The following is a 26,200-nucleotide window of genomic DNA, read 5'->3' as shown; positions in this document are numbered from 1 at the left end:
AAAAGTAATAACATTTTATTATATTTATATTTAAAAAATATTAGAGTCAATAACGATTTTAATTAAAAAAAAATTTTAATATAACAATCTAACAATATTTTATTATATTTTGGTTTATTTTTTTTAAATTAGAGTCAATAACAATTTAATTTAAAGATATTTAATATTAAGGATATTTTAAAAATTTTAAATAAAAATTTTAATTCAAAAAAATGAGAATATTGTATTTATATTGTATTATATTTATATGCAACTTTTGAATATGTAGTTAGTAAATTTAGTCATCATTTAATATTTTAATTTAATTTTTCTAAATTGACAAATTATTTAAAATATCCAAAGATAATAAACTTAACCAAATATAGATTAACACATTCCTTAGTATATTATCAATATTCCATAAATTTTGATTAAATAATTTATACTTGGTAATATATAGAAATGATATCTTTTGTAATATCCAAGATAATAAATAATTTCCCATCTACACATTAGCCTAATAAAAAAAAAAGAAGAAGAGAGTGCAGTACAAATGAACTAAAAATGGCTGTTTACTGTTTATCGTTGCTAAATGCTGACAATAGTAGTACCATAAGAAAGTAGTACAGGTATAGCTAAAATTTAATAGTACACGCCTTGTACTACAAAGTACAATTTATTCCCGTACATATAGAATGATCACCATCGGACCTTATTGCATCATTCTTTCACTCACAAATGAAATAGTTGAGGCACCCTTGTAGAGGAACCTGCTTATTGTTAGGGATCTGTTGACAATAAGGTCAACGATGAGGTAAAGTTAATTTACTTAAATTGGGGTAAGGATGGGATTGAGATTAAGAGTGTTAAGAGATAAAGACAAAGCTAGGGATGAGATAGAGCATGGATGGGGCTATCAACAGAAAAGAATAATGAAGAAAGAAGCTAAGAGGAGAAAAGAAAGAAATTTGTTGTGGCTTCGTTCATGCACTGCCTCTTCCCTGGCTTTGGCTCTTTTCTTCTCTATTTCTCTCCTTAGTCCTCTGGCTCCTTGTTCTAAGAGCTTTCCTATATTTCCCTTTTAAAATAAAATAAATTATCATAGTTTCATATGAGATTTGTCTTAATTATATTTCTTATCCAACTAGGTGAATATTTTTCACCAATATATTTTATAAAAAATGTTAAAAATTTAATAAAATTTATTATTTTTTATTAGTAGTTACTCAACAATATTTATAAAAAAATAAATATTAAAAAATTATCAAAATTTATTATTTTTAGTTATTATTTAGTTATCAATGTTTAAAAATATGAGATAAAGCATGTTGTTAAGCTACTAAACTAAACAAATTAAATGGCTAAGTAATAATAAAAAATAATAAATTTTAATAATTTTCTAATATTTCTTAATTTAAAAATATAGACTAAAAATATATTATTAGATTGTTAGACTAAAGATGTTAGTCTGATAAGTGATAATTAAAAATATTAGCAAAAAATAATAATTTTTTTTAATTATTGAACTTTTTTATTTTTATTTAAATTTTTTATGTAGATTACCAAAATCACCCTTCTCGTTTCTTTCTTCATTCTCATTCTAAACCAGTCATATATTTAATTATTTATATAAAAGTTAACATCAAATGACAGTTACGCCACAACAGTTTTTATAGAACTTAATTATTAGTCAAAGCTAAGCCATTTTTTCAAAACCAAAAGTATATACTATGTGAAAAATGTTTTGTTCACTTATACATTATCTACTACATACTAAGTTACTAACTAACTAGGATGTAACTAATTCATTCATAAATTTATTTAGTATTCCGTATATATATATTGTCATCTTCATACATTTTATTTGGTAAAAGGTTCACAGAAAAAATTTATGAAAAAGTCTAAGGGCCAATAACTTTTGTGTTTTCTGGCCAGTACTTAACCATCAAAATAAAAGTGAGTGATTTTCTATCATTAGATATAATTTTATACCATTAAAAACACTATTGATGGCCAATTGATAGTTACAAAATACCAAAATTACTGACCCTAACATTCCTCAAAATTTAAAATGTCATTATCTTTCATCAACCATTCCAAAGCAGAGGTCCAAAGAGATCGAGAGAGTTAGAGAGGGAAAGATTGAGAATGGAGACAGAAGGAAGAAAAACGTAGCGGTCTAGATCTGTGTGATGAGGAAGAAGGCAGAACAGAGACACATCAGATTTATGCAGTTGTCTTTTACCTGAAATTTCTAATTAAAATTTTTTTAGATAATTTAACAGATTTAACTAAATTATTATTTAATAACTTTTAATTTTTTTACTTTATATAAAGATAACTACACGTAAATATTCATGGACCTAGGTTCTTCGAGATCCAAATTTTGGTTAGCATTTGTGGTAGTGGTTGTGAATGCAGCTGTAACGTTTGTAGCAATAGTAATAACAGTTTGGGATAACGAACAAAGGTGGAGTGTGGCTTTAGTTGAAAAAATGTATCGGGTATTATTGGATTATTAAAAGTTTAATGATAACAGTTTTAGGAAAAAGAAAAGAGTTATGTTTTGTCAATAAAACTTATCTGCGTCTCAAATTTTAGTATTGACAAGAATTTTGGCTAAATTTGTTCAAAAGAGAGAAAAATATTTGTAGTGTTATCTTGTCTCTGCATCCAAATATAATTCTATGTATCTCCATGTTTTTGGTTTTTTTATTTTTAATCTCAAAAAGAAATCCAAATGGAGGTTAATTAACTCATTCTATGACGTTCTTTGTTTAAACAAGTTGAATTTACAAGTTCAACACAAGTAGATAACGGTGAAACAGCCTTTTACATTAGCATCTTGTGTTATACAAAGTTCCGAGAAAGAAATACCATAACAAAAGAATGTAATATAAGTAGGGAAGAGTTTCTGGTATGCTATTGTTTTTAATGGAATTTCAATTTTCCAAGTACGAACAAATGGTACGTTGTGCTTTGTTTTTAGCGCCCTACAAAATTATTCATATGAAGAAAGTGAATTTTTTTTTAATTATTTGGTAAAATGTAATCTTTTCATTCAATATTTTTTTTTACATATTTTTTTTGTCTCAATTAAAAAATGTAAAGTAAAAGATCACATCTTAATGATCTTATTAAATAATTTAAAAAAAAATTGAAAAGATCGATTTCTTCCATCTCTAATGGGACATCCAATGGGGTTTAAAAGGTCAAAAATAGACAATTAATAGCATTTGTTTTTTTGTGGCTATAATTGCAATATAAGCTGCTGATTGATCATATACTGGGTTGGCCGTGGTAGAAACAGTGAATGGGCCATATAGGAACGAGTCATGTTAATGTTTTAGGAAGAATTTCAAGTGTATAAGTATATTAGTGTTTCGGTATATTTAAAAACTTTCTAGTGTGCCGAAGAGCCTTGGCTCAGTGGCATTTCACCCCCTCCCCATTACTAAAGGTCTAGAATTCAAACTCTAGAGGATGCATTTGTGGAAAAAATGTGATAAATATGTGAGGAGTGTGTGGGTGTGTTGTGTACCTAGGATTGGGGGTTGTCCAATCCATTGGGGTACCTAGGATTGGGGGTTGTCCAATCCACTGACCAAAAAAAAAAAAAAAAAAAAAAAAACTTTCTAGTGTTTTATAATAAAACTTTTATTTATTTGTTTTATTTCAACTTGGTTCTTTATTGTTCTGTTCTAGACTCCTCATTCAACTAAGCCAATAGCTAGGTTAGTGTGTGAGTGTGTTTGTAATGGCCAAAAAAAAAAAAAATCTAAGCCAATAATACCGCGACCATAAACAAAAAAAAAAAACCCAAGCCAATAATACTATGTACTTATAGTTTTTTTTTTTTTTTTTTACCAAAATAGGAGACTCGAACCCGTAATTTCTTAATTGAGTATGGGGAGACTATACCATTTGAGCTATTACTCATTGGCTATGTACTTATAGTTTGAAAGATATTGTTCTGTATTAATTATATTAATTACATGAATTATTTTTAATAAAAACGTTCACCGTGTTATATTTTTTATTAAAAACATTTTCTTATATAACACAATTTTGACACATTGTAATCAACCCTTTTGGTTCATTCCAATTGGTATAATATGTACAAATACCAAAGCAATTTTAAAAAATGAAATTAATTTTTTAATTCTTACATACAATAACCAAAATATAATTTATTATTTATCTATTATTTATTATATATTATTAAAATTAGATTTTTATACTTAATAATAAAATTATTGTAGCATGTTCTTGAAAAATATTTTTTAATTTATTTTTTTAATTATTAAATTAAATCAATTGTAACAAATAAATTATACAACTAATTGATTTCATATATCACACTAATTGATTTAATTAATTCATAGTTACCAAATTAAATTTCAATCATTTAACTATGAAGCTGACATAGCTTCTTCTTGATTTCTCAATTTATTTTATTTGATTGATTAAATTAAATCACTTATAACTAATTTATTATTATATCAATTGTTTGAGTTGAGGTGGAATTAATGACATGGTATACATAATAATTTTTTTTCAAATTATTTTAGCCTAACTCAGTGAATCTAATTATCTTAATATGTTAATAATATAAGCCATTAATAATTTATTCCATGAAGATAATAATCATTTGTTACTTTATTTTGTAAGATATTAATGTGTTATTTTTATTTAAATAAAAATTCTCTGTTTTTTAATTTGTATATATTCATGCTCATGCATATTATTTGTTAATTTTATGACACAGGTTATAAAATTAAAGAAAAAATGAGTATTTACAAATACAAAATATAAAATTATAAAAAGATACTTTTATTTTCTTTTGGTATCATTTATGGTAAAATATATATTAATTATAAGGTAAATTTTATTCTACTCTTCCTATAATAACATGTAAATTACCCTTTATGACATGTCACTCTTTAATTGGTTGTTATGTTAACTATGGTTAAGCTATTCAAATTATAGCCCAAAATGGATAATTGTATAATTTACTTAAATACTAAAAATTGAATCTTTACTTCTTCTCCAAATCAATACGATTTGAATACGGTGCAGTGTGTAACATATCTAATCAGTTCAGGAACATGATATATTGAGATATTGATTAAGTTTGAATTCATGACAGAAAACTCTCTTTTTTTAAAAAAAAAATATTTTTATGCATTTTTCATATGTATGCCTTACTTATGCAAGGAAGTTTTACAGGGCCAAGGATATTTTGGTCTGGTGCCAGTCTTCAAACTGAAGCTACTGGCTATGAACAGGTAATTTTATCTTTTAATCCTTACACTTTGTGCAGTGCATGTTGAGATTCGAACATGGGTGACTATGTATGAAATGTTTCAAGTACCTATCACCTATTGGACAAGAACTAAAATGATTAGACTAATTGCACTATAATGCTATATTTTGTAGCAAAAAAAAAAATACTTTTTTGTAGTGTCCTATATAAAGATTGTACCATTTTATTCATTTTACAAGAAACCATAACCCTTATAAAAAAAAATTTACAATAACTAGCATTACTTCAATTCCAACTACATTGATATAAATATGCTGTAGAGATGCCAAAGGCAGATACATACCTATGGATCTTGACATTGCCAAAACACCAAGAAATCGGTACCCTTACCAATGTATGACCCTTCCTCCTGTAGCTTCTATCCTTACCCACTCAATGAAATAGCTTGAAATCAATGAGTGTAAAAGCAGCATAGATAATCATGAACAAAATTAACTCAGCAAACAAATTTTAAATTTGACATAATCATGAACAAAATTAACTCAAGCAAACAAAATCCAGCTAACAAAATCCAGTTAATCAGCTAATAAAATTAACTCAACAAACAAAATCCAGTTAATCAGCTAATAAAATTAACTCAACAAACAAAATTCACCTACTCAGCAACTCAATTTCAAACAACAGTAAAATACTAAAACCAGCAAAAAATATTCCAAGTCACAGGGCTTACTGCTTACCGGCGGCGAGGAGGAAGGAGAGTGACGGCGACAATAGAGAAAATGGTGACACCGCGAGACGGCGACGACCACAGAGCTTTCACATGACGCGAGGGAGCTTCCTACGACAGCGACACAGCTCCTGCGACGGCGACGGAACTTCCACACGTGATGCCTATACACGCGACGGGGCTGCAGGGGGTATGAGAGCTGCAGTAGCTGCGGTTGCTGCGGGGCTGCGGTGGTTGCGGGTGGCAGGACTGGGTGGCTAGGGTTCTTTTTTGAGTTTGTTCTTTCAATTTCAAATTTTCAGATAGGAGAGGGGTGGGAGTGTGACTGGGGCAATGGACTACGTTGGGGGGTCATGGTTAGATTTAGGATTTTTTTTTTTTTTTTTTTATAAAATGTAAAACATATAAATTTACTTTTTAATATTTACAAAAATTATCTAATCATCCATCTTAAAAAATTATTTAATTACAAAATGATCCTACTTTAGTTAAGATGTTAACTCTTATTGGGTTAAATTAATTCAAATTAAAACTAAACATCCAATTAACATGTGCCACGTCATAGAAGATAATTTACATGTTGATTTAGAGGGGGTTGAGTAGAACTCACCTAATTATAATTGTCAATAAAAAAATACTTTTATTTATATTGAAATAAAAGATAAGAAACATAAAAATTAATAAAAATTCAAATTCAAATTTTGTATTTAATTTAAACTCAAGAAAATAGTGTTTCTACAAACCTATAAATTTAAACTATGACTTTTAATTTTGAAAAAGATGACTTAATATATAACCTTTTAAGGTGGCATGTGAGCATAAATTTTAAAGATTTTAGAATTTGAAACAACAACAACAATAACAACAAAAGCCTTATCCTATTAGGTGGGGTTGGTGACATGGATTAAAACGACATCATTGGCCTCTATCAAGTATCATGTCTACAGAGATGCCATTTATATGTAGATCTCATTTGACCACCTCATAGATTGTCTTTTTAGGTCTTCTTCTACCTTTCACCCCTTATCCATCTTCTATCTCATCCACCTTTCTGATTGGATGCTCTGTCGGTCTTCTTCTCACATACCCAAACGACCTGAGACGTAATTCTACCATCTTTTTCACAATAGGTGCTACTCCAACTCTCTTTTATAACTCGATTCTTATTCTATCCAATCATGTATGACAACTTATCTATCTCAACATCATCATCTCTGTCATACTTACCTTATATTTGTGCTCCCCTTTGGCCGTCCAACACTCTGTACCATAAAACATAGCCAGTCTGTAGTAGTGCGATAAAATTTACTTTTAAGTTTTAAAGGCACTTTATTGTCACATATAAAATCATACGCACTCTGCTATTTTGGCCAACCTGCTTAGATCCTATGATTTACATCCCGTTCAATCTCTCTATTATCTTGTATGATGCACCCATGATACTTCAAATTTTTAACTTTTCGTAGGATGTTTTATCCAATCTTCACCTCTGTATTAAGGTTTTCCCTTCGACGGCCAAACATACATTCTATATATTCAGTCTTGTTATGCCTTATGCGTAGACCATACACTTCTAGAGTTTCTCTCCATAAATTCAACTTCTTATTTAGATCTTTCCTTGACTCTCCCATAAAGATGATATCATCAGCAAAAAATATGCACCATGGCACAAGCTCTTGGATATGCTCTGTGAGTACTTCCAAGACTAATGTAAAAAGGTATGGACTTAAGGATGATCCCTGGTGTATTCCTATACCAATAGAAAATTTCTCTGTCACACTACATTGAGTCTTCATACTAGATATAGTCCTATCATACATGTCTTTAATTACACGAATATATGCGATCCTTACTATCTTCCTTTCCAAAACCTCCCGTAAGACCTTTTTTGATACCTTATCATACATTTTTTCCAAATCAATAAACACCATATGTAGATCCCTTTTATTACTACGATACCTCTCTATCATCCTTCTTAATAGGTATGTAGCTTCAGTGGTGGATCTATCTGGCATAAAATCAAATTGGTTCTCTATTACTTGTGTCTCTTGTTTCAACTTCCGTTCTATCACCCTTTTCCATAACTTCATGGTATGGCTCATGAGGTTGATTCCTCTATAGTTTTCACAACTCTGTATATCCCCCCTTATTCTTGTAAATAGGTACCAAGGGCTCTTTCTCCACTCATCTGACATCTTTTTTGACCTCAAATCTTATTAAAAAACTTGGTTAACCAACTGATGCAAGGCCCTTCCAAACCTCAATCGGAATATTATTGGGTCCTACTGCCCTGCCATTCTTCATCCGTGTTAGAGCCTCTTTTACCTCAAAATCTCGAATCCTTTGATAGTAGTCAAAGTTTTGATCTTCTTCCCTCGTGCATAAATGACCAAGGCTCGAAAGAGTCTTCTGTTCTTCATTAAATAATTCGTAGAAGTATCTCTTTTACCTTTCATTGATCTTTTCATCTTGAGCCAAATTCTCTCCGTTTTTATCCTTTATGCATTTGACCTAATCCAAGTCTCTCATTTTTCTTTCATGGCTCTTTGCAATTCTATATATACATTTTTCTCCTTCTTTCGTGCCTAAAGATTGGTAGATACTCTCATATGCTCTTGTTTTTGCTTCACTTATAGCCACTTTAATCTCTTTCTTAGCCGCCTTATATTTTTCCCAGTTATCTGCATTGCGGCACATAGACCACTCTTTAAAGCACTCATTTTTTGCCTTTATCTTTTCTTGTACACTCGCATTCCACCACAGGACTCCTTGTCTCTTGGTCCTATCCCTCTAGATTCACCAAAATTTTCTTTTGTTGTTCTTCTAATAACTTCTGCCATCTCCCTCCATATCTTCTTCGTGCTTCCATCCCCTTTCCACTTTGCCTCTTCTCCTACCCGTTTAGAAAGCTTTTTTGTTCCTTACCTTTCACCCGCCACCACCTCGTCCTTGGGTTCTTCGTAAGATGTCTCTTCCTCAACTTTTGCTCAACGCGAAAATCCATGACAAGCATCCTATGTTGTGTTGTTAAACTCTCTCCCGGAATAATTTTACAATTAATGCAAAATTTCCAGTCGACTCTCTTCAACGAGAAAAACTGGATTTGAGATCTTGTCATATCACTCCTATAGGTTATAAGATGTTCATCTCTCTTTTTAAAATATGTATTAGTAATGAGAAAGTTAAAGGTTGAGAAAAAATTCAAAATAGTTTTACCCTCGGTATTGACCACCCTATAATCATGACTTTCGTGAATACTTCCATACTCATTCACTTCTCTTCTAACATGGCCATTTAAATCTCCTCCTAAGAAAATCTTATCTCTTGAAGGTATGTCTTTGACCAAACTCTCTATATCTTCCCAAAACATTATCTTGTGTTGTTCGTCCGAACCCACTTGTGGTGCATAAGCGCTAATCACATGAAAAGTACCTCTTTACACCACAAGTTTGATAGAGATGATCCAATTATCCACCCTTTTGGCATCCGCTACGTCCTTCTTCCACTGCTTATCCACGATAATATCTACCCCATTTCTATTCTTCATTTTTTCTGTATACCAAAGTTTGAACCCGGAGGTATCCAACTTCCTATCCTTCGCGCTGACCTATTTTTTTCTTGTAGGCACATGATGTTAATCTTCCTCCTTATCATGGTATCCACCACCTTCATGGATTTTTCTGTTAGAGTGCCTATATTCCATGTCCTAAATCTCAACCTTCTGTCGCTCCGACCTTTACCTTTTTTCTTTGTGAACTAGCTTATTTACCCTCGTCCGTTCACGAAAATACGGGAACCCTTGCTCATTTAACACTACAACTGGGTACCGATGCAACGACTTTTACTCATTTGATACTGTATGTGAGGCATACAGCGCGTTGCTTCTGGCGACGACCTAGTTTTAGTACAATAACGTCTTTGATCCATGTCATGAAAATTCGACTAAGTTTTTATGTTGGCTATCGAAGGCATAACACAATGCTCCTCTTTTATCCGAATTTTGGACCGGCTATATACTGCAGGTGTAGCATAGACAAAGTTTATACTTAAAAATAACAAATAATTATAATAAAATAGCTTAAAAGACTAACTAGATTTATACAAATATTAGGCTATAATATTAAACAAATTATTAAATTTAATTTTTAAAATAAATATGGTATGGCAATGTTTTAAAATATTTCTGTTAATACTTAAACCAAAATCTTAAATTCCCTAAGTTTGAGCTGATGTCTCTTATGTCACACAGAGGGTTATATCTTGCATGTATTTTTTCAAAGTCAGTCTCAATAATAGTTCTTTAATTTAGATGGTAATAAATTAAATAATAAATTTTAATAAATTTTATAAAATTATTAATTATTTTATTTTAAATTCATAAATTTAATAAAATATAAAATTTGAACTAAAGCATAAAATTTATATCTTATTAATTTATTTTTTAATATTTTATTTAAATTTAAATAAAAATATTTCAATTCTTTATTAATATTTATATTTTAAAATTTATAAAAAGTAAAAAATAATTAATTTAAACATAAGAAATGTCAACATAATTAAAATGTCTTTTATCTTGATTTTGCATGCATAGTCTGTCAAAAAAAAGTTAATTGCTTTTGTTTCTTAATTTTGTAGCTAGTATTTATGAAATATTATTTTCTTTCTAAATTTCACAATATAAGACTACTTGTAACACCCTACCACACAGAGTCTTCTGCTTAAGTCATAAAACAGAGGTGGTGAGGTATTGCGACCTCTAAAAAATAAAATATAGTACGTATAGTATTGCAAGAAAAAATGTTTATAACTAGGAGCCTTGGAAGAAAAGTGGGTAAATCAAAACCGATAAGTCGAGAATCGCAATATTCCGATCAATGACGTAAACGAAACGGATATAGGACAAGCTATTATGAGAAGATACACAGAAGAGTGCCAACAATACATATATCAAGGCTCAGGACTCGGTTTGCGAAGATAACCGGTCAGAGCATAACAGTATACATACATATATAAAGGAATTTCCCAAAAGATAGCCCAAAAGACAATATACAAATTCTGTTTCTCCAAAATAACCTCTAAGAGGAGTCGATACAAAATATATATACAGTGGAGAATATAAGTATCTAAACAAGTATATAAGATCAAAATAAAATCCCAACAGACAAAGGATCTCCGCCAAAAGAAAGTCTCCAGCATGCCTCCGCGAGGAGCCTCACGTTCTGCATATGAAAGTCACAAAATCTGCCTAGGTGAGAACCGGAGGTTCTTAGCATGGTAATAGTGCCCAAATATCTAACATGTAATGTCCTGGGAAAGCCGAAGGCAATCCTAGAACTTCCAGTTATAATCAAAGCGTATAACTATAATTAAACCATGAGAAAGTGAAAGTAGGCAACTATCTTAAGGGTCTTCAGTCTAACTAAATACCCTATTTCCAACTCCTACAAACCTCCCAACCGCCAACAGTAGTAGAGATACAAACACAAGTATATTAAACAAAAAAATACACAAGTAGGAAGCAAATATATCAACTAGACAAATAGCAAGTAATAATGCAATCAAGTAGGCATCCCAAACAAATCACATATAATGCATATGATGTATGTCTGTTCTAGTGGCTAATGAGTCTCATCTGTCGGTTATCAAGCCAACCCGACATGTCCGGTAGCTAACCCGGACACAGTCTCTCTGTTGCACGTTAATACCGTTAGAGGGAATCCGTGCCCTGTCACCGTTAGAGGATATCTGTGCCCTGTCACCATTAGAGGGTATCTGTGCCTTGTCACCCATTTACCATTAGAGGGTATCGGTGCCCTGTAAGATTGAGATGAATAGGAACAAGGGTTTCAATCTCCCCCCTCTTCCTTTCTTTGTTTCCAACGTGTGTGTGTTTGTTTAAGGGAGAGAGAGTGCTGAGCTTCATTAATTAAATGAAGCTTGGCTGTGCCTTGGGCCCAACTTGGGTCCGGTTGGCCCGGTTTGTCCCGTTCGGCCCAATCTTGGGCTGATTTCTTTAAAATTGGTGTCAAAACTCTCGTTTTAAATTTATCTACCACATTAAACTATAAAAACCTCATTTCTCACTTTCTAGAATATATTTTAATTTGTGAGTTAATTAGCCATTAATTAACCAGGCTTTATATTCTTCCCACCTAATTAGGAATTTTGCCCACAAAATTCGACTTCAGTTACCTGAGAATAGGTGAGGGTAGTCTGATCGCTTTTCTGACTCAAGTTCCCAAGTGTGCTCCTCAATACCGGCTCGACTCCATGCCACTTTCACTATTAAAAGCTCTTTTCCGTGCAACTTCTTAATACTCGGGTCATCAATCTTGACTGGAGTCACCAGCAAAGTCAAATCTTCTCTTAACTGAACCGATTCCAGTTCTAATAGACTTTTCTCTCCAGCTTCATACTAGCATAGCGGAGATTGGCATTTTCTCCCATACAGAGCCTCATACGGAGCCATTCCGATGCTCGCATGGTAGCTATTATCGTACGCAAACTCCACTAGCGGCATATACCGATCCCAGCTTGCCGGTTGATCCAGAACACAAGCCCTTAACATATCTTCTAGGGTTTGGATCGTCCTCTCAGATTGACCTTCTGTTTGAGGATAGTAAACTGTACTCAAGCTCAAACGGGTTCCAAAAGCATTCTGGAATGCACCCCAGAACCTTGAAGTAAAGCGGGGATCTCTATAAAAAATTATAGTAGTAGGCACACCATGAAGTCTCACAATCTCTTTTATGTACAAACGTACTAACTCCTCAAGAGTATGGTTCATTCAAATGGGTAAGAAGTGAGCCGACTTCGTCAGCCGGTCCACAATTATCCAGACAGCATCAGATCCGATTCTAGTTCTCGGCAATCCCGACACAAAATTCATTGCAATGCTCTAAGCAACTCCTCTTCTCGAAGCATCATTCAAGACGCATACAGCGATTTCCAACTTAATGCATCTGCCACAATATTCGCCTCCGGATGGTAATTCAACTCAAAGTCATAGTCTTTCAGTAATTCCATCCACCTCCTCTGCCGCATATTAAGCTTCTTCTGATCAAAGAGGTATTTCAAGTTCTTATGATCAGAGAAAACTCGAAACTTAACTCCATAGAGATAAGGCCTCTACACTTTAAGCGCAAACACAACTGCAGCGAACTCCAAGTCGTGCGTCGGATAATTAACTTCATGAGGCCTTAGTTGCCGTGAGGCATACGCCACCACATTCTGGTGCTGCATCAGCACGCACCCCGGGCCCTTAACGAGGCATCACAATATACCTCAAACGGTTCAGTCGGCTCGGGTAATACCAACACAAGTGTGAAAGCCCGATTTTGCTTCAATACTTGAAAACTTTCCTCACAATCAGAAGTCCAAACAAACGGTGCGTCCTTGCGGGTTAACTTTGTCAATGGCAAAGCTATTTGCGAGAAGCCTTTGATGAACCTCCGATGGTAGCCAGCTAGACCTAAAAAATTTCTTATCTCAGTAACTGAGGTCGGTCGTCCCCAATCCATCACTGCTTCCACCTTAGAAGTATCTACAGCTACCCCCTATTTACTCACTACATGGTCAAAAACTTCACTTCGTCCATGAAAATATCGTTTGCTCCATGAGTCCGCGTGAGGGGTTCCCTTCTCAACCTAGCCAATAGTCACTCGCGCTTTACCAATCCCTGCAGCATCTCACCTCCGGAGTCTCTCGCCTTCGCTGCGCCCCTCTGATCACCTTATATTAAGAACCTACCTATTCATCTATGCTAGCCAATCCTTCTATCAAAATAACTTAGGGTCATCTAGAGAAGATCATGATTATTCAACCACGTGTTATGAGTGAATACTAGTCTCCAGTATTGTCTAAAGTGGTAAGGAATTAAGTCATCAGTTTTCTTATTACCTCAAAACTGAGGATCGGATCCAGTAGTACCTCGGTCCCTCCTGTGTGGGCAATCTCTGACCAAATGTCCTGACTTCCCGCAATTGTAACACAAGCCCGAACCATAATGACACAACCTATTTGGGTGACGACGTCCACATATCTGACAACTCGAAACATCTGAAGCAGCCGCTGTCTGTTTTCCCTTACCATTTCCTTGTGATTCCTCATTCGTCGCAAAGTTATTCTGCTTTTGAGGAAAACACTGTGGGTATCCTCTCCTCTTAAACTCTTTACCCCTTGTCGCAAATCCTGAATTGTGCTCCCTGTAGTGGGACTCCCGGTGGTCATTCTCTGTTTCAGCAGCCTTCCTCACACATTCTTCAGCGACACGGCTCTTGTTCACAAGTTCGGAAAAGACCCTAATCTCCATCGGTCCAACGGAGCTTAGGATGTCACTCCGAAGTCCTCCCTCATACTTGATGCACTTCCACTTCTCGAAGTCTCCCGGAGCCCCTTGGCACATGCGGAAAAATCTGAACAGCTCCTCAAACTTATCCGTATACTCAGATACCGACATCGCACCCTGCTTCAGCTGCAGTAACTCCAGTTCCTTGGCCGTTCGGGCAGAATTTGGAAAGTACTTCTTGTAGAATTCTACCTGGAAGGCATCCCAGGTGATAGGATCATCGCCCTGCTGTATGAGACGTCGGGTTCCCTGCCACCAATGCGACGCTTCCTCGGTGAGCAGATAAGTAGTAAACTCGATGCACTGCTCTTCAGGCACCAGCTGTGCTTGCAGTGCTCGCTCCATAGCTTGAAACCAAGTGTCGGATTCAGTAGGATTGGTGGTTCCCTTGAACTTTGGCGGATTAACCTTTAAGAAGGTTGCTAGCGTCATCGGGCCTTGAGTCTCATTTCCGCCATTGCCATTGTTATTCAGCTGTTGCCCGAGAGCCGCCGCAGTGGCTTGCATAGCAGCAGCCATATTTTCCAATGCCGCCATAAAGTTTACGGGGTTGTTCGCATTCGTCTCATGTTCCTCAGTTCGATTCCTACCTCTCGCTCAACCGCGTCTGCACCCACGAGTCGCCATCTAGTCCTTTCCACACTAAACAAGTGATATCAAGGTGATCAGTCTCAATATCACAAGCCTAATACTTCAAAGTTCCAAATGAAAACTCATGGACTTTATGCTATGTTTATCGGTTAGATATCCTAATAGCACATAGACACAAACACAGAGAATGCATAGAAGCATAGTCAGTCCGTCCCTCAGGCTCTACAGGAACGAACTACTCTGATACCATAACGTAACACCCTACCACACAGAGTCTTATGCTTAAGTCATAAAACAGAGGTAGTGAGGTATTGCGACCTCTAAAAAATAAAATATAGTACGTATAGTATTGCAAAAAAAAATGTTTATAACTAGGACCCTTTGAAGAAAAGTGGGTAAATCAAAACCGATAAGTCGAGAATCGCAACACTCCGATCAATGACGTAAACGAAACGGATATAGGACAAGCTATCATGAGAAGATACACAGAAGAGTGCCAACAATACATATATCAAGGCTCAGGACTCGGTTTGTGAAGATAACCTGTCAGAGCATAACAGTATACATACATATATAAAGGAATTTCCCAAAAGACAGTCCAAAAGACAATATACAAATCCTGTTTCTCCAAAATAACCTCTAAGAGGAGTCGATACAAAATATATATACAGTGGAGAATATAAGTATCTAAACAAGTATATAAGATCAAAATAAAATCCTAACAGACAAAGGATCTCCACCAAAAGAAAGTCTCCAGCATGCCTCCGCGAAGAGCCTTACGTCCTGCATCTGAAAGTCACAAAATCCACATGGGTGAGAACCGGAGGTTCTTAGCATGGTAACAGTGCCCAAATATCTAACATGTAATGTCCTAGGAAAGCCGAAGGCAATCCTAGAACTTCCAGTTATAATCAAAGCGTATAACTATAATTAAACCATGAGAAAGTGAAATTAGGCAACTATCTTAAGGGTCTTCAGTCTAACTAAATACCCCCTTTCCAACTCCTACAAACCTCCCAACCGCCAACAGTAGTAGAGATACAAACACAAGTATATTAAACAAAGAAATGCACAAGTAGGAAGCAAATATATCAACTAGACAAATAGCAAGTAATAATGCAATCAAGTAGGCATCCCAAACAAATCACATATAATGCATATGATGCATGTCTGTCCTAGTGGCTAATGAGTCTCATCTGTCGGTTATCAAGCCAACCCGACATATCCGGTAACTAACCCGGACACAGTCTCTCTGTTGCACGTTAATACCGTTAGAGGGAATCCGTGTCCTGTCACCGTTAGAGGGTATCTGTGCCCTGTCACCATTAGAGGGTATCTGTGCCCTGTCACCCATTTACCATTAAAGGGTATCGGTGCCATGTCACCCTTACAAACAGAGAGAAGGCAAACAAACATACATACATCCAACCTTTTCATTCATTATTCATTTACTATATTCATTCATGAATTACACATGTATTTATCCTCAGCCATAACTCAACATTCATCTCAGCTATCCGGCTTAAATTCATAGTTCACACTCAGCCATAAACCATCATCACACACAGTCATTCAGCTCACATCATACTCAGCCTCTTGGCTCATATCATACTTAGCCATTCGGCCCATATCATATTCAACAATCCACCGTCCTCTTCAACAACTCGTATCATCACCTTTCATTATAACTCATCATGACATCCCCTTTCTTCATCCACAAGTTACCCTCTCCCCTAGCTTACTCTCATTCACTAGGCATTCTATATTAATTTAAGATCTAAGGGATGAAATTGGGGGTTTATAAGTGTGAATTAACATCTCGGAAGGTTACAAACTTGTTGGGAATGTGAATAGCTTGAAAACAAAAGCTTTAGGAAAGGACTGGGTCGCATGTGTACGCACAGGGGTGTGCGTGCGCACGCTCAGAAGTATTTTTAAAAGTGTGCGTACGCACAGGTCTGTGCGTACGCACAGAAAGTAAATCTCCAGGGTTGAGCGCGCGCATAAGGTGTGCTAGCGCCACCATCAGTGTGTCATTCCCAACGTGTGCGTACGCACAGGGCTGTGCGTACGCACAGTTCGCAAAACTCCCTTGGCCGTGCACGCGCACAGAGTGTTCTAGCGCTCCCAACAGCAGCCCCAATTTGTCGTGTGCATACGCACGGGACTGTGCGTGCGCACAGGACCCAGATTTTCACGGGTTGTGCGTGCGCACAGGGCTGTGCGTGCGCACACAACCCAGAAATCACAAATTCTGCAGAAGATGCAGAATTCATATTTCTGGCCCGAACTTCCAACGGTCGTATCTCCTTCCACAAAATTCAGATTTTGATCAAATTTAAACCATTTTAAAGCTTGTGAAATTATCTTTCAATTGATATAAGAATCATCAAATTCCGAAAACAATTGCTCAAGATATGATCTGTTGAAGTTCATCAAAATTTCATTTTTACCAAAACTTATAAACTCCCCATTTCAAAACATACACTTACCAAACTCATTTGAAACCAACCAAACTCAACCATTCCAGCATCAAACATCTCTAACCTCTCACCCAATCATCAACCCACCAATGATTACACATTTAACCAATTTCTAAATCAATATTCTCAATTTACAATCAACACTCCATAATTCAACTTTCCAAGCATTTATTCAAGTTATCAATCATCATGATCGTACACATATCAATATCATACACCCAATCATGCTTACCAACACAAGCCTCAACCTTACCATCAATTAAACACAATAGTTCATATCTCATACAACGTCACATGCTTTACCAACCATTATCACCATTACTCATATATTCCACACAATTCAAATCACCCAAACAATTACATCAACATTTCACAATCCACCAAAATACGTACATAATAATACAACTCACATCATCCATTAATCACATCAATATTTCAAAATCTTATCCTAGGGCCACTAGCCTATGTTTTCACAACCACATTACATTTTAGATACAGAAAACCGAAATCATACCTTGGCCGATTTCCGTTCCACCCGGAACACTCTCAAATTCATTTTTCCTCAACTTTCAAAGTCTCAATACTTCACCAACAGATTTCCAAGCACAAGCTCCACTCCAAGGCTTGCCAAAACCACCAATCAAGCTCCAATACACATATAAATAAAGCCTAAGCCTCAATATCACACCCAAACACAATAACTCAATACCCAATACCTCAAATTCAATATTTTCACTAGGGTTTGAGATCTCTTACCTCACCCAAGGATCAAGAGAGCAAGAACAAGCCTTCCCCTCAAGCTAATTTGATCCTATAACACAAAGGAGTTCACAAATCTCAATATTTTTATCCATAAAACTTGAAATTAAGGACTGAAATTCGAAGGACAAACTGTGACTTACCTCAAGATTTCTTGTGTGAATTTTGTAGAGCTCGACGCCGCGGTCGTGTGGCCGTAAATGGTGCGTCAATCGGAGCTCCGGATCAAAAGTTATCAACCATGGAAGATTGAGATGAATAGGAACAAGGGTTTCAATCTCCCCCCTCTTCCTTTCTTTGTTTCCAGCGTGTGTGTATTTGTTTAAGGGAGAGAGAGTGCTGAGTTTCATTAATTAAATGAAGCTTGGCTGGGCCTTGGGCTCAACTTGGGTTCGGTTGGTTCGGTTTGGCCTGTTCGGCCTAATTTTGGACCGATTTCTTTAAAATTGGTGTCAAAACTCTTGTTTTAAATTTCTCCACCACATTAAAACATAAAAACATCATTTCTCACTTTTTAGAATATATTTTAATTTATGGATTAATTAGCCATTAATTAACCGGATTTTACACTACTTGCAAAATAAAGTTATCTATGAAAATAGAACTACTTCCAAAGCTAACAAATAGTACACCTAAAAGTAAATTAGTTCTTTTTTACACAAATTAAACATTAATTTTTATATTTAAATAAAAATTCTAATTTATCTAGTATTCTAAAAGATCAAAAATCAATTTATTATTATTTTGTTTTGTTAGAAACTAGTTTGTCTAAAACAAAAAATTATTGAAAACCAACTAATGTATTGCTCATAAATAAATGAACAAATTAAAGTCTTAAAATTAATATTTTCTGTTATAGGCGAATTTTGTTTTCTACTTATATTATGCAAATTTTGAATATTTTATATATTTTTTTTTCATAATGATCTATTGTTATTGTTGTTGTAATAAATTGCACCACATGCAAATTAAATTATTCTGTAGTAAATATTATAGTAACTCAACATTTATGATTTGTCTATTTAATCTATCTTTTTCAATAAATTGTTTTAGATTATTAGCCATTACCTTTTACTTATTAATGGACTGAAAATCTGTTATTGATTTTTGCAAAATTACTGTATATAATTTTTTGTGATTTTAATTGTCAATAATTATACATGACAAAAATTATAAAGGTAAAAGAGAACATACGTGTCTTCAACTATATTAGGTGTTGAATTGCTATAGATTCCATATTAGATTAGACTCAAATTAGAAAAATACAACTCTGTGATCTTCTTATTTTTATTAGCAATTAACACCTTTTATATTTTTTATTTACTCATATAATTGGTGTTTATCCCTTTTTTTAATATGGACTTGTCATAAAGTTCATACAATGCAAACATCTTAACAATATAAAATTTACATCTTAATTACTACTGCATAATCCATAACTACTCATTCCATTTAATCTTTTAATTTTCTCTTAAATTTGTATTTTATCCTGTTTATGTGACCATGTTAAATAATTTGTATCATAATTATACTAAATAAAAGTACTAATTATTAGGTGGTGATAATATTATTTATAAATAACGTATAAATCATATTTTAAATTTTTTGTATTTAACTAATTTGAGTTAATCAATTAGTTAGCCACCCGTTCGTTTAATTTAAATAAGTTTTTGGGAATTTAAATAATACCATTTTACATTTTTAATTTATGTATGTAATAATTTATTGACCAACGACAAACTTTTAAATCATATACTCTAAATCACTGATAAGAGATAAATAATGAACAACTCTAAAATAATATAAATATAATAAGATAAAAAATAACGACTTTAATTTAATTTCCTAAATAAAAAAATAAAAATTTAACAAACCATATCTAAATCCTAAAGCCTAAATTTAACCTTATCCCTAAATCATATACCTTCTTTGCATTTGATAAATGAATGAGTTGATTATATATAAATACAATTTATAGAAAACTTAAACTAATATTAACGTGTTTACTGTAAAAAAGTGTTTTCAAATTAAATATAAATTTTAAAAAACTTAAAACTTTAACACTTTTTACATTGTCATCATAAACCATACACTATAAGAACCAAGTTCAAAAATATGAACAATATCAATTTATTCAATGTAACAAAAATAGTTACGAACAAAATCTATGCAATTATTGATTATATTAGAAAGCTTACAAAAGATAATATGTATATCCATTAGTTAGTATAATCTATTATATATTATTAATTAATTTTATAATTAAAATATGTCATATCTCATTTTTTTATTATAATTAAATTTAATTTTTTTTAAATTAAAGAGTTCTTTTTTTTTCTTTTTTTTTGTCTCTTAATTTTTTATTCATTCTATCTCTCTTATTATCATTATTAATATATAATTAATTACAAATTTGATAATATATAATATTCTCTAATTACATTTAAATTAAATTAAAATTAAAATATTAAAAATGAACTATAACTATATTATATATTATATTTATATATTACTAACTAATTTAATAACTAAAATGTGTCACATAACATTGTCTTATTAAGATTTAGAGAAAATATTTCTCTCCAAAATTAGTAAACCTCCTTTTTATATTCTCTTATCTAACTCTCTTTTTTTTTTCTATTTTTCTCTATCCTTCTCACTCTATATATAATTTATAATTTATATTTTATATGAGTAATTTGACAAATCAAAATATGTCACCAGATATTTTTTTATTATAATTAAAATAAAATTTTTTCTTAACTTCCAAAATTAACAAACTTTCTCCCTAATGCTTCTTCTTTATCTTTCTCTCATTTTCTATTTTTCTCTACCTTTCTATTCTACAAAAAATAAAATTAACAATATAATATAATTTAAAAACAAATATTATTATATACATATTTTTATTTAATTTTAAATTTTTACTGCTTTTCTTTCTAATTTATATTTTCACTTTTATTTTTTTAAATATTTATTATATATAATTTAGAGAAAATACTAATATTGTGATTAAAAGTTAGAATCAAGATTCAATTATTTAAAAAAAAAATAAATTTGAGTTAATTTTATAACTATCAATGTAAATTTTTTTATGCTAATATATATATATATATATATATATTATTTTTAAATAGCAAGTATAAAAAATTAATTATTTTTATTTTTATAACACCTAATCAAATATAAAAATATACACGTTAATTTTTTTTAAATTTTAGATAACAAATGTTAAAATTAATTATTAATAAAAAATTAAACTCTTTCATATAAAAATAATAACTAAAAAATATATTATTTAATTTTTATTATCCACCTGGTTTTCTTAGTCGGCGACTCGGTGGGGATTTTTGTCCCTTACAACCTTTTAGTAAAAGTAGATTAATGCTATAAATTTTTTGTGCCATAATCTATAATGTCAGGATCGACGTAGTTTTAAAAGATTTATATTCCCGTAATGTTATTACGGGTAAATCTATTATATATTACTAATTTTACAATAAAAATGTACCACATGTCGTTCCCTCATTGCAATTGAAATTAAATAAATTTTTTTCTCCAAAATTAAAAAGTTCTCTCGTGCTCTTTCTCTCTCTATCTCTCCCCCCTCTCTCTTTCTTTATCTCTCTCATATATCATTATCAATAACTAATTACAAATTTAACAATCAAAATATACAACATAGCATTCTCTAATTGTATTTAAATTAAATTAAAATTAAAATATTAAAATAAAAATATAACTATATTATATATTATATATTATATTTAAATATTACTTACTAATTTAATAACTAAAATGTGTTACATGACATTCTCTTATTAAAATTTAGAAAAAATATTTCTCTCCAAAATTAGTAAACCTCCTTCTTACATTCTCTTATCTACCTCTCGTTTTTTTTAATTTCTCTCTATCTTTCTCACTTATATATAATTTATAATTTATATTTAATATTAGTAATATAATTTGACAAATCAAAATATGTCACTAGATATTTTTCATTATAATTAAAATAATTTTTTCTTTAAGTTCCAAAATTAACGAACTCGTCCCTCTTTCATTCTTCTTCTTTATCTTTCTCTCTCTTTTCTCTCATTATATATTTTTTTCTACCTTTCTGTTCTACAAAAAATAAAATTAACAACATAATATAATTTAAATAAAAAATATTATTTATGTATTTTTTATTTTATTTTAAATTTTTACTGCTTATCTTTCTAATCTATATTTTCACTTCTTTTTTTTCAAATATTTATGCCATATAATTTAGAGAAAATACCAATGTTGTGATTAAAAATTAGAATCAAGATTTAATTATTTTTAAAAAAATAAATTTGAGTTCATTTTATAACTATCAATATCAATTTTGTTATGCTAATATCTAATTATATTTTTATATATAGAGAAAAAAAATTATTTTTAAATAGCAAGCATAAAAATTAATTATTTCTATCTGTACAACAGATTTAACATCTAATAAATTATAAAAGTATACACAATAAATTCTTTTAAATTTTAGATAATAAATGTTTAAATTAATTATTAATAAAAAATAAATTCTTTCATATGAAAATAACAACTAAAAAATTTATTATTTAATTTTTTTTATTTGCAGAGACCCTAGTTTTCTTAGCCGACCAGGACTTTTGTCCTTTACGACTTTTTTGTAAAAGTAATTTAATGCTATAAATTTTTTGTGCCATAATCTATAATGTTAAGACCGACATAATTTTAAAAGATTTAAAATTTTGTAATGTTATTACGGGTAAAAATATTAGTTTAAGATATTAATTATATATTTTAATAATATAATAACTCGAATAAAATGAATTCAATTTAACATGAAAATAGCTTGGCTTCTCTATTGTTAGTATATAACAGTATAGAGATATATAGATTCATAACAACATCATCACTCAATAGTCAATAGATTATTCCTTTTAATCGAGTGCCAATAAAATTTTTTCCCAGCTCTTTTTTTTCCCCAACAAATGAAAATTTTCCTTTTGTGATCCACACTACCTTCTCACTCATCAACTTTTCCAATATTTCTTCCTTTGAGTTTCGGTTTCCTACAAAACAAAAAGAAGCGTGTTATCCAAAAGATACAACTCGATTTACTCATTCATTCAAAAACTTGACTCTGGCTTCGCAGCTTCCAATTCCAACATCCTGAAACAAATCGCAGCTATTCATATTATTTTATTTTAAATCTCAACGGATCGCATAATTGAAATTTCAGACTTCCAATAAAATAACTGACATACCTGAAATTTTTCCTAGTAGTTTAATATACAAATATGATTGCACAACTTGAATCCATAAATTTGAGATCATATACAATTCATATGTACACAACTTGGTTGCTCTGAAAAGGTAACAATGATCATGGGCTAAATTGAATAGCTACCAACACTGAAAGTTCTATCTATCTGACCTATGAACACATTTCGTCCACTAATTGTTTCTTCATCATGTCTGTTCCGTACGGTCCACACTACATTATGATATGAGGCCAATCATTGAAAAGTACCACATTCTACACCACTTGATTCAGATCTCCATACGTTCTTTCTGGTCAATATATTTCAATGATATTACTGCTATTAAATATTGATAGTACATAAATGTCATGTATCACATGTGAGTGAGAAGAGGTATGAAACAAATGGTCTGAAAAATTGCATAATTTGGAATTATTTTCCTTTTTCTACAAGTAAAATGTGGCAACTATTTCCCTTTCCTAGTAAAATTCTGTTTCACTCACAATAGCCAATGTATATTGACTTGCATCTCACCCAATTTTAAATTGCTTCAAACTAATAATAATAATAATAATAATAATAATAATAATAATAATAATAATAATAATAAAAGAAGTCTCGCTATCTAACCCAGATTATTGTGTCTTCCTGCAAATTGAAGAATATCAAAACTTCACTTGAGGATGAGAAGCAATCTAACTTATTTGTATCAAATAAAATAACTAGTTGTTTATTTAAATATAGGTAGAAACTCACTATCATTAAATGACAAATTCTATAAAAAAATATCAAATCATCTAATAACCACACGTGAATCTTCAAATTAAATATTAAAAGATCGATAAGTGATATTTCATTCTCAGTTTGATTAAGATTTGTTTAATTAGTATCTGAGACATACACAAACTTATAGACGAGGAGTATATAGAGATGCTTGGAAGAATTTATATGGTGGAATCCAGATGCAGTTTCGTAATGTGCATTTCAGATAAGAAAAGACACTTGTGTTTTTATCTATGGTATGATTGGTGTCATACCCAACTTGTCTCTTGTTTCAAACCTAATTTTATATAACATTATATCTATTTCCTGCTGCAATTCAATGAAGATATAAGCAACTTGGAACCAGATTAGTGGGACAATTATTCAAGGTCTTTTATGAAGAAACGACACATTTTCCATATCGATTGAGTTTAAAAAGAAGCAAATAAGAAAAAAAAAAGCAGAAAAAGAATAGGGGAATTGTTTTAGATCTAGCAGTCATGTACATTCTAATTAAATTCCCAATTCTTCATATTCCCATATTCCCATTCATTTTTACTTTGAAAGATTACTATGTAAAAGAGATTATTAAGATAACTTTAAAATATTTAAGTTCTGAATGCCAATGAAAGACAAAAAGGGAAGCATAGAGAACACAACTGAATATAATTTGAAGAAAGAAAACTAAATTATCTTATTCCACACAAAAAAAGAAAAAAAAACAGAGTAGTTCTTACATGGCTGCTGTATCATTATGAGACAAACACAGAGACTTAACATGGTCAACTAGTACATAAGGCTGATGAGATTCTTCTTCAAGTTTATGGTCAAATTTACCAGATTCTATAAGTTCCAAATCCTCCAAAAGGATCACATAGTGCTCTTGAACCTCCCCAGCACTCTTCTCTCCTCCAATCATCGCCGCAACCGCTTCCCACCGTTCCGGGTGGTTCTCATCAACCACCGCCAAGGCTAGCTCAAACAACTTGTTCTCCTTCCATGTCCACCTGCAACGTAACCCCTTCGCCGGAGCGTCGATTTCAATTTCACCCATGAGAGTATGAGACCCTTCCTCAGAGGACTTTGGCTCTTACATTATGGTAAATGGGGAATTGAATCATTACTTGAGAAATCTCACAGGTATTTCAAAGGTTAAGCGTAAGTGTCTAAACCTCTCATACCAGATTTAAAAGTCTGCTACTAACCAATAAATTGTTATATATATAAAAAGAATTTATACTTACTCAAATAAAAAAGTGAGTTGACCACTCGAACCAATCCATATTAGTTCTTTCTCAAGCTTCTGAGACACGGATACTTCAATTTTTATGGATTGTTGTGTTCTTCTCTAATTGACCAGAATCTAACACTCCAAAAACGATTATGATGATGATGATGTTAATATGTTAGCTTTGGTGTCATTTGACGAGCTACTAAGATAGTGAAAGGTTGGTTTTTCTTTGGGCCTAAACGGCAAAGCGATAAGTAAAAATAGACAAAATAGAAGACATCATTTTCCATTTCTTGAATGAGTTACTAACTTTTGAGTATCTCAATTTTTATTTCTCCAATTCCAGCGCAGCAATTGAAGTCGACAGGTCTTGTGGTGTTAAGGCCGGCATCGTGTAAAAATTTGATGTACATGAAATTTTTATGCATAATGATTGGATTATGAAACATAAACGGCCACAATTACTCCACGTTATATTCATTTTAAGAGTTCCATGTTTTAATTCATTTTGGTTTTTGAAAAAAATGATAAATAAATTTTTTATTTTTTAACTAAAAGATAAATAAGTCTTTGATTAATTGAGAATACAAAAACATCATTTTATCTTTTAAAATGCGAGATATCTATATCCTATTATTTAAAATATATAAAGATAAATAGGTTCTTTGAAAAATTTTAAATATTTTACCTTTTAAAAAATAAATATTTTTATATTTTCAATCGGTCAGTAATTTTTTTATTTTTAAATTAAAAAATTAAAGACTTATTTATCACTTTTTCTTATTTTTTAA

General features: G+C 31.8%; 1 protein-coding gene and 3 long non-coding RNA genes across 5 annotated transcripts; 1 reads left to right on the top strand and 3 right to left on the bottom strand.

Annotated features, from left to right (window-relative positions):
- Positions 1–694: 694 nt before the first annotated feature.
- Positions 695–25,915, top strand: LOC112777025 (uncharacterized). The gene is made up of 3 exons (XR_011877600.1): positions 695–793; positions 5,209–5,267; positions 25,756–25,915. It is a non-coding gene; the product is annotated as an uncharacterized lncRNA (long non-coding RNA).
- LOC112777022 (uncharacterized) lies at positions 5,411–6,307 on the bottom strand. The gene is made up of 2 exons (XR_003190266.3): positions 5,983–6,307; positions 5,411–5,668 (listed from the first exon to the last, which is right to left on the bottom strand). It is a non-coding gene; the product is annotated as an uncharacterized lncRNA (long non-coding RNA).
- Positions 13,873–18,773, bottom strand: LOC112777024 (uncharacterized). Its single transcript, XM_072227385.1, has 4 exons — positions 18,296–18,773; positions 18,150–18,204; positions 17,908–18,038; positions 13,873–15,699 (listed from the first exon to the last, which is right to left on the bottom strand). The coding sequence occupies exon 4, from the start codon at positions 14,854–14,856 to the stop codon at positions 13,873–13,875; it is 984 nt and encodes a 327-aa protein (XP_072083486.1). The 5' UTR covers positions 14,857–15,699; positions 17,908–18,038; positions 18,150–18,204; positions 18,296–18,773.
- LOC112777023 (uncharacterized) lies at positions 22,944–25,743 on the bottom strand. 2 transcript variants are annotated; one of them, XR_011877598.1, is made up of 3 exons: positions 25,423–25,743; positions 23,420–25,267; positions 22,944–23,324 (listed from the first exon to the last, which is right to left on the bottom strand). It is a non-coding gene; the product is annotated as an uncharacterized lncRNA (long non-coding RNA). The 2 variants fall into 2 exon arrangements; XR_011877599.1 differs by having other exon boundaries at positions 22,944–23,224; positions 23,590–25,267.
- Positions 25,916–26,200: the final 285 nt, after the last annotated feature.

Source organism: Arachis hypogaea, chromosome 19 (genome assembly GCF_003086295.3).
Source record: "Arachis hypogaea cultivar Tifrunner chromosome 19, arahy.Tifrunner.gnm2.J5K5, whole genome shotgun sequence".
NCBI classification, from domain to species: Eukaryota; Viridiplantae; Streptophyta; class Magnoliopsida; order Fabales; family Fabaceae; genus Arachis; species Arachis hypogaea.
This window is presented reverse-complemented; position numbering and strand designations above follow the sequence as displayed.

Excerpts from the sequence above, each read along its gene's own strand:
- LOC112777024 (XM_072227385.1), bottom strand. The coding sequence starts at position 14,856 with ATGGCGGCATTGGAAAATATGGCTGCTGCTATGCAAGCCACTGCGGCG.